This window comes from Echinops telfairi, unplaced genomic scaffold (assembly GCF_000313985.2).
Source record: "Echinops telfairi isolate 266 unplaced genomic scaffold, ASM31398v2 ScPeMD7_7458;HRSCAF=8496, whole genome shotgun sequence".
NCBI lineage: Eukaryota > Metazoa > Chordata > Mammalia > Afrosoricida > Tenrecidae > Echinops > Echinops telfairi.
In genome coordinates, this window is record NW_022111358.1 from 27,736,593 (window position 1) to 27,746,503 (window position 9,911).

General features: G+C 46.7%; 1 protein-coding gene across 3 annotated transcripts in view; it reads right to left on the reverse strand.

The window, feature by feature from the left end:
* The window catches only part of MED24 (mediator complex subunit 24), a 29,122-nt gene extending 22,742 nt beyond the window's left edge, over positions 1–6,380 (reverse strand). For 2 of the 3 annotated variants that reach the window (XM_045299703.1, XM_045299702.1), the window contains exons 1-3: positions 6,255–6,330; positions 5,756–5,922; positions 5,590–5,672 (exon numbers count right to left, since the gene is read on the reverse strand). In XM_045299703.1, the coding sequence (XP_045155638.1) occupies positions 5,590–5,672; positions 5,756–5,885 (213 nt within the window). In that variant the 5' untranslated portion in view covers positions 5,886–5,922; positions 6,255–6,330. Of the gene's footprint in view, positions 1–5,589; positions 5,673–5,755; positions 5,923–6,254 lie in introns of all 3 variants that reach the window. The other variant, XM_013005785.3, reaches the window with a different exon arrangement.
* Between the last annotated feature and the right edge of the window lie 3,531 nt (positions 6,381–9,911).

Genomic DNA, 9,911 nt, shown 5'->3' on the forward strand with positions numbered 1-9,911 from the left:
TCCTCCCTGGGGGACAGACAACAGAAAAATGGGTGAAGGGAGACATCACCCTGATGCCAGGGGTTTAGGTGGAGAGCAATAGTTTTGAGAATGATGAGGGCAATGAAGGTACAAATGTGCTTTACACAATTTACACAATTGATGTATGTATGGATTATGATAAGAGTTGTATGAGCCCTTAATAAAATGATTTGTAAAAATGTGCTTGACACAATAGATGGATATATGGATTGTGATAAGAGCTGTAAGAGCCTCCAATAAAATGACTTTTTAAAATTATTTTATTGGGGACGTGTACAATTCTTATCACAATCCATACATACATCCACTGTGTCAAGCACATATGTATATTTGTTGCCCTCCTCATTCTCAAAACACTTGCCTTCCACTTTAGCCCTTAATATCAGTTGCTCATTTTCCCCCTCCCTCATGACCCCTTCATAATTCATAACTTATTATAGTTTTGTCATAAGTTACACTGTCCGATGTCTCCCCCAGCCCTCTTCTCTGCTGTCTCTCCCCCAGGGAGGAGGCAATACTAAGATTCTTGTAATTGGTTCCTCTTTCTACCCCACATTCCCTTTGCCCTCCAGGCCTTGCCCCTCTCACCCCTGAAATAAAATAAGTTTTTAAAAAAGACCGTAAAGTACTTAAGAATGCTTTTTCAGATGTTAAAAATATTCAAAAATTGACTGTAGTCATGGTTACAAACTAAAAACCAGTAAACTGGGCACTTTAAATGATTGAATTGTATAGTATGTGAATTGTATCTCAATACAACTATTACAAAGAAATCAGTAACAAGATGAGCAAGCAAGGGAAGCATGGACAAATGATCTGTGCTAAAATAACAAACATCTTCCACTTTTCTTTGGCAGCTCTCAGCTATGCTAATTTTCTTGTTGGTTGTTGCTGTTTGAAAAGATTAGCAAACTGCTTTTACAAAATACCTGAGGGGGCAACTGACAAACAATCATGGGCCAAGCTTACCCTACTGCCATCCAATCAGTTCTGACTCACAGTGACCCTACACAGGGTTCCCAAGGAGTTACGAATCGAATTGTTAAGAAAGCCTCAGCTTTCTCCCACAGAGCAGCTGGCGGGCTTGAACAGCCTACTTTGAGGTTAGCACCACCAGGGCTCCCTCAGCTAGACCACAATCACTGCCGTGGAGTCAATCCCTACTCATGCTCTATAGGGCGGAGTAGAACTGCTCTTTGGGGTCTCCAAGGCTGTCCATCTTTACGGGAGCAGAGAGCCTCATCTTTCTCCTGGGAAGCCGCTGGTGGGTTTCAATGGTTGACCTTGTGACCTTGTAGAGAGCAGCCCCATACCTATGCCCCAAGACTCCTGTCGGCCAACCTTAGATTGTGTTATTTGTTCAAAACAAGTAATTACACAAGACACGCAGAAAGCCAGTAAACCTATGGGGAAACAAAGTTCAATGATCACAATTGTAGAAATGCACCTTAAAATTAAATATAATTTTTTTCCACTGGGGGCAAAATTTCTTTTTTAATTTGAAATACTACCAATACTCTGAAGGGTAACTGGTAGGATCTACCACAATTTAATGTCCTCTTCAAACCAGCAATGCTAAGTATCTCCCTTAAAGAAATACACAATGACATGCAGAGAGGCAGCTGAATGGTCCGGTACTACTTATAGCAGTAAAAACACGAAACACTAGAAGCAATAACATCACAAGGGAAACTGTTAAATAACACAACACGTGGAACATTATGCAGCAGTTCCTATTCTCTTGAATCAGATACAACCATATGTGGCGATATGGGAAACAGATAATGCCAAGGAAAAGGAAATATAAGAACTCCGTGTCGACTGTGGAATACTATTCAGCAATTAGGAACGACGACTGATATTGCAGCAAAAGTGTACACAGATGAATCTCAAAAACACTGCTCTTACACAAAAGAAGACAGAGCATCCCGAGTACATAGTGCACAGTTCTGTTTCTATGAAAGCCCAAACGGAAACAACACCAGTGGGTGATGATACAAATACTCTGGTAGCTGCTGGCGAGGGGCACAGACTAGAAGGGGGCACTAGGGAACCTCCTGGGAGCTGGAAATGCTCTGTATCTAATTTTGGATGTTGGTGACATGAGAATACAAAATTGCAAACATTCATCCAATTAAACTGAAGATCAAAAAATAAATAAATAAACTTGAGATCTGTGTATTTGTATTGTCAATTTAAAAAAAGAATAGCAAATTCTATCATACTATATTCCTCCACTTAAAATCTAACGTAATTATGTACTGTCCAAGGACAGAGAGCCCTGGTGCCATAGTGGTTATGTGTTGGCTACAATCTACAAGGTCAGCAGTTCAAAACCAAACCACCAACTGTACCAAGGGAGAAAGACGGGGCCTTCTACTCCTGCAAAATGTTAGTCTCGGGAAACCTGCAGGGGCAGTTCTACCTTGTCCTAGGGGGTCGTAGTGAGTTTGGTTAGTTGTGGCCCAAGGATAAGGACACAATGGTTAAAATGCCTGGCTGCTAACCAGAAGATCAGTGGTTCAAAGCCCCCAGACATCTGGCCTTAGAAACCTACAAGGTCAGCTCTGTCTGATAGGCCACGATGAGTTAAAGCTGACTCCATGCCAATGGGTTTGGTTTGTCTGGAGCCTAAAATAAAATCCAAATACCTTAGATACCAAACAAAAAACCAAACTTAACCGCCAAGTCACTGCTGACTCATGGCGACCTTCGGTTCAGATGGTCCTTCATAAGCTAACCTCTCTCTCTAATCCAGCCTCCTCTCTGACCTTGATGTGCTTACCCCAACAGTTCTCAAGGAATTGGCCAAGCATCATTGGGGGTCCCCAAGACCCTTCCCAGGGACCCAAGAGGGCTAAACTATTTTTAAACACTACGAAGATGTCATTGACCTTTTTTCTTCTTTTTAATCATTTTATTAGGGGCTCATACAACTCTTATCACAATCCATACACACATCAATTGTGTAAAGCACATTTGTACATTCATTGCCCTCATCATTCTCAAGACATTTGCTCTCCACTTAAGACCCTGGAATGAGTTCCTTTTTTTTCCTCCTCCCTCCCTGCAACCCCCTCCCTCATGAACCCTTGATAATTTATAAATTATTATTTTGTCATATCTTACACTGTCCAATGTCTCCCTTCACCCACTTTTCTGTTGTCCGTCCCCCAGGGAGGAGGTTATATGTAGATCCTTGTAATCGGTTCCCCCTTTCCACCCCACCTTCCCTCCATCCTCCCAGTATTGCCACTCTCACCACGGGTCCTAAAGGGATCATCCACCCTGGATTCCCTGTGTTTCCAGTTCCTATCTGTACCAGTGTACATCCTCTGGTCTAGCCAGATTTGTAAGGTAGATTTGGGATCATGATAGTGTGGGAGGGGGAGCATTTAGGAACTAGAGGAAAGCTGTATGTTTCATCGTTGCTACACTGCACCCTGACTGGCTCGTCTCCTCCCCGAGACCTTCTGTAAAGGGATATCCAATTGCCTACAGCTGGACTTTGGGTCTCCACTCCGCACTCCCCTCATTCACAATGATATGATTGTTTCTTCTTTGATACCTGATAACTGATCCCTTCGACACCTCGTGATTGCACAGGCTGGTGTGCTTCTTCCATGTGGGCTTTGTTGATTCTGAGCTAGATGGCCGCTTGGTCACTGACCTTTTTCATGCTCATTCTCTCACCACTGTGCAGTGGGATTTCCCAAAGTCCCCACACGTGATGACCCTGCATCATGATGTGTCCACAACTGGAAAAAAATAGACAAACTAAAACCCTGGAAGAGCTACAGAGTGAAAAACACCATGCAAGAACCAAGGAGGGAGCACAACAGATCGGCAACTGGAGCGAAGCCACCAAGCCCCTGAGGAGCCCCCAAAATAGATTTCAGAATAGGAGGGGCAGTACCCGGAGCTCCCCGGGACCGGTAGGGGACAGTCATATAGGTCAGCAGACAGATCTGCAATTATGTACGGACTTTTTCTTTCTCTCTTTTTCCTTTTTTTATTTCTCCCTTGATCTTTTATTTTCCCTTTGTTTTGTCCTCATCCTTGCTTTCTGGTCTGCCCATATAAAACAGGCACGAGAAGCACCCTGAGCAGATAGCAATGGACTGACCGTTCCAGAGGAACCTGAGGGGGGGAGCAAACCATGCCATGGACGGGGGAACAACTAGGGAATTAAAATCAATGATGAAAATAAAAAAATCGAAAAAATCAATGGTGAGGGGGGCATAGGGACCCTGGTAGTGTTGGAGCAACAGTAATCTAGCCGAGAGGAATTACTGAGTAGCAAATGAAGAGTGAGCAAGATAGCGGGTCAGGAGGAAGGTAAAAATAAACACGGGAAAGAGCTAGGAAGCAAAACCATGGATAGAGGTAGAAACATAGTTGTGCTCCTATGTAAATATACTAATCCACAAAAATAGAGGTATTGGCCTATGTACATATATTTATATGGCAATATATTGAGGAAGTGGACGGACTTTGGGCCTCTACTCGAGCCCTCCATCAACGCAAGAACACTGTGTTCAATTAACCTGCCGTTATGATGCTCACCCACCCCACACAATTCCGAAGACAAAGTGGGTGCATAAGTATATGTGGTGAAGAAAGCTGATGGTGCCCGGCTATTAAAAGATATAGCGTCTGGGGTCTTAAAGGGTTAAAGTTAAACAAGCAGCCATCTAGCAGAGAAGTAACAAGCCCACACGGAAAAAGCACACCAGCCTGTGTGATCATGAGGTGTCAACAGGATCAGGTATCAGGTATCAGGCATCAGAAAACCCAAAACAATCATATTGTTGAGAACAAGGGAGGTCGGAGCAGAGACCCAAAACCCATCTATAGACAATTGGATATCCTCTCACAGAAGGGCCACAAGGAAGGGACAAGTCAGCCAGGGTGCAGTATAGCACCGAGGAAACACACAACATTCCTCTGGTTCCCTGAGGCTTCCCCAGCCCCAAAATCATGACTCCAGCTCTACCTTACAAATCCAACTAGACCGGAGTACGTACACTGGTACAGACAAGGCTTCTCGAAACACAGAATCCAGGACAGATAAACCCTTCAGGAACAGAAGTGGGAGTAGTGATACCAAGAAGGTAGGGGGAAAGTGGGGGAACCAATAGCAATGGGTATAGGGGGGTTCCAACAGCCCATTTTTCTGCTAGTCGTCAAGGGCTGACCCTTTGTGGCATCTAGGGACCTCAAGACAAAACCTGATCTGTCACCAAGTCCATTCCGACTCACAGCTACCAGACCAGGCGGAGCAGACCGGCTCCCATGGACTTCCTGGGCTGTAGAGCAAACGGCTTCACTGGAGCAGCTGCTGGGTTTGGCCCACCAACCTTGAGGTTCAACAGTGAAACGTTTAATCCCTTGCCCAACCAAGACCCCCAAACAACTAATGGGGGGGGGGGAATCATTATTTTAAAAAAGAAAACTGTGGCTCAGTGCTCTGTAATTTGTTCAAATACAGTTACCTAAAAAGGACAAGCCTACAGTTGCACTCTTTGACCTCTAAATCCCCACTTCTCTGAGTAGCTGGCAGTTTACCTGGGAACTAATGGCATACTTCAGGTAGGACAGGATGAGAGGGTTGGGGGAAGGTCCAATCATGGCCTGCTCCAGCAGTGCTTCTGCAAGGAGAGTAACAGAGGGGGAGTGTTTGCGACTTTTGCTGGGGAGCCCTTCCCACCCTCCCTTCCCTTTTGCTTCAGACCTGCCAGGTTGAGAATGTCCCAAGTGGCTCCTTTGGGAAAGAATTTCTTCATGTTGATGGCCCACTGGTAATCACTCCATCGCTCTTTCCAGGCTTGCAAAATGGCTTGCTTTAGGTTCACGACCTTCATAATCTCACTCTGCGGAGGCGGGGCTGGTAGCTGCCAGCTTTAAAATGAGAAAAATCGCGTTACAAACGGGGAGAAAAAGTTCTGAAGCAAAAAAGCAGAGTTCCATAGAATGAAAGAAACACAGGAAGCCACCAGGAAGGTAAAAGAACCAGAAGAGGGGGAAACGAGAGCGAGCAAGACAGAGGTCCGGCAGTCTCGTCTCTCTGGATACAAACTTCCAGAGATGGGACCACCAATGAGAGGTGGCAAGGGGCTGAGCCGCAAGGGGTTAAACTGACTCCACTTGCCGACTAACCGTGCCCTTCGCCGGCTACGTCCCACAACCACCACCATTCCAAATCCAGAATTCCCACCCCCTATTTTTCTCACCTTTCCCGGGCGAAAACCGTAATCGCTTATATCTTTTTCATTTACTTCCTCCTCAAATTTAAACCTACCAGACAAGCTACTTCTAGCGCCTAGACGTCGCCATGTTGGCACTTGTCAAAGAGCTCGCTATCTATTGGCTGGGAGTAGCGCGCATAGACCAATAGGAATGCAATTAAAGAGAAGTCCCGCCGCTATTCCTTCTGGGAATTGTAGTTCCTCGAGCGGGGGCTTCATTTGTCTGCTCTACCCACACCCGTTGCCGTCCCAGGGGTTTCAGTTCACACAGAGGAAGCCAAAAGCCTGATGTCGTCGGTCCCGTATTGTTTCTGTTCTTTGAGAAGGATGTCTAGCATGTGGGGCATCACAGAGCCTGAGGGAAAGGAGGGGTAAGGCCGCTCGGTCCGGCGTCGCGCCATGACGTCACTGCCGAACCGGCGCCGTAGTTCTAGTCCGACGCCTTTTCTCGCCAGCATGCGGCCATGGTAACGCAGTGCTACGTGTTGGGCTGCGATCCGCAAGATATGCAGTTCCAAAGCACCTGGCGCGCCGTGGGAGAAAGATGGGGGCTTTCTATTCCCGTAAAGAGTCAGAATTGAACCTGCTCTATCAGAGTGATTCTCTTAACAGCCCTGTATAGGCTTTGTAAATCTTAGCAGGAACCTCATCTTTCTTCAGGGGGAATGCAGCTGACTTTACAGTTCATTTGAACCTTAAGGTGAATTTGAACCGCTGACCTTATAGTAAAAAATAAATAAAATAAAAAAGGAAACACAGTGATGTGATACTATATGACAGAATATAACTACCCGTGTAAGTTTCTAAGTCCGTAACTATCTACAGGCGCAGAGAGCCCAGTCTTTAGCTCACGGAGTGGCTAGTGGCTTCGAACTGCTGAACTTGCAGTTAGCAGCCTGATGCATCACCCTTTCCTACGCTCTGTTTAGCAGAAACAGCCAGGGTTTAACCATCAGCAACACACTCTTGCTCCTTCCTGGCCCTTTTCTCCTCTCTGGAGGCATCAGGGTTAGACACTCAGCTGTGAGATGCAGTTGACGCCCACCAGTTGCTCTGTGAAAGATGAGGCTGTCTGCTCCCGGAATGATTTAAGGTGTCAGGGACACCAAGGAGCAGATCTACTCCATAGGGTCCCTATGAGCCAGAATCCACTCTATGGCAGTGGGTTTCCTGTTTGGGTTTAAGCACCTGGGAAGGGGCCCTTATGGTGCCAGGGTTAAAATATTTAGCGGCTAACCCACCTGCCCACCCCAGGAGAAAGAGTAATTGCTTTGGTCCTTGAAAACCGTACTGCGTAGTTCTACTCTGCCCTGCATGATTGGGGGAAAGCTACAAGGACAGCCACCGTTGACGCAGCACTGAGGTCTGGGCGTAGCACACACTTTTTGAAACTTCTTCTGTCGGACCTCCCAGCCTCTGGGGCCTTCCATCCTGCTGGAATGCAGAGGGAAGCAGGGAAGCCAGTAAGGAAGAACCTGAGGTTCAGGCTAACCACCACCACCACCAAACCAGAAAGTCTGAGAAACTAGCACGGCTGAGAGAAGCTAAAGAGATGTAACAGCTCAGAAAAAGAGAGAGAGAGAGATAACAGCTCGATGTAAAGTGGTTTATTTGATACGGTCCTGGGACAATAGATAAAAGCAGGAAATCTGAATAAAGTAGGGATAGTTAATAATGCATCAATATTAGTTCAATGATGATGACAAATGGATTGTCATCCAGTCTATTGCGACTCACACGGACCTTATAGGACAGGGGAGAATACCCCTGTGGGTGTCCAACACTAATTCTCTATAGGAGTAGAAAGCTTCCTCGTTCTCCCTTGGAGCAGCTGGTGGTTTCGAACTGCTGACAGAGTGGTTAGCAACCCAACCCACTAGGCTACCATGGCTCCTTCTCCCTGCCATTGAGTTAATTCTGACTCATACTATTGTAAAATGTTAATAATAGAAAAAAAATAGAGAGAGCAGACTGGGTTTGAGGTATCTGGGTACCCCTTGTGCTAGTTTTGCAAATGTTCGGTAAATCTAAAATTATTCAAAAGTAAAATATTATTATTTTAATTTAATTGATATCGTATTTATCCAAAGGCACCATATTGTGGATAATTATGTCCAGGTCTTTTGGCATTAGTCATTCTCCCTCCTCTACCCCTCCCCCCCCACCCCAGTGAAAAGCCTATTTCTGACCCAAATGTCTGAACCTCCCTGTAAACAGTTTGCATCGCTTCCTCTCCCATCCAGTTCTATGCCTAGCATTCACAACCAGGGACAGGAATGAGCTTGTAGGCCCCGGGCCAGTGGTCTGAAACCTTCTTCCCATCCTCCATCCCATGCACTGAGGAGCCGTTATGTCCAAGTCCCACCCATGCTCTCCAACAGCCACCCTTTGGTCACCCTTGGGGTGGCAAAACCAGTCCTCAGGAGGATGAATCTGGGGGAGGAGACCGTTCCGGCTTTGCAGACAAGCTCATGGCTGTTTGGGCAAGAAGACAGGATCCAATGGCCTTTCGCCCTTCCCAGACACCCACCTAGATCCCCCTCCAAGCTGCTCCCTTTGAGCTTGCCCAAATGACACCACTGGGGAATAGTGTTTATACAAAACAGCTGCTCAAGATGTATAGCCAAAACTTCCAAAGCAGGAAGGAGGGAGAACCCAAAGCCCTCACACTCCACCTCCAGACTCCCACAGCCAGACACCCACAGAGGCGGCGAGCACAGCCCATCTCTCCTCTGTCTCTCACCTCCCTTCTTCCCCCAGACCCCTCCCTCTACCTTTACAACTCCCCTCTTCTCATTCCTTTCCTATTACAGCAGCCTCCTTGCAGGGGTGGTGGTGGTGGTGGAGGGGCACTTTGTGCTATTCCTGGCCCTTGCCTTGCTTTTTCCTTTTCCGAATGGCCCAGACTGGCCCTCTTCGAGAGAAGCTGTCAAGTTTGCGATTGCTTCTGATGGACTTAGCGGGTGCTGGGTCCACGTGAGAGAGAAGTATATGTGGGCCCTGTGGACGGCGATATCCTGAACTCCACCCATCCTTCTCTGGAAGAGACCCAGATGACTCGAGGAAGTGCCTCCGCCCCACTTTACAGCAGCAGGGAGATCGGAGGCAGTGTATGGAATCAGTCCATCTGCCTTCCCTATCCCCCCACCCCCATCTCTCCCCAGCAGCCTTTTCTCTAAGTTTGGAAGGGTTTTCCCAAGGACTGGACGCCTAGGTATAAGGAATTACTTGGCACCGGACAAAGAAATCTTGGTGGCCCAGTGTTTAAGTGTTTGCTTGCTACCTGAAAGGTCAGCAGTTCAAACCTACCACCTGTTCCACAGAAGAAAGTAGCAGTCTGGTCTGAAAATCGAGAGCCGTATATGCACTATGGGAGCAGTGATCTTACTGTGATCCTATTGTGGCCCATAGGATCACTATGAGTCAGAATTGAATGGGTTTGGGGGGCTTTTGGCTCTCTGTTGTTGGTGTTAGGTGCCATTAATTTGATTCCAAACCATAGCAACTGTGATAGTTAGGTTTATTGTTGCCAACCTGGCCAATAGGAACATGTGGGATTAACCAGGTCACTGTTTGATGGGTGGGCAAAGAGATAAATGACTCTGCAAGGCCCGCCCGCTCCCATCTCTCTTGCTCTCTGGC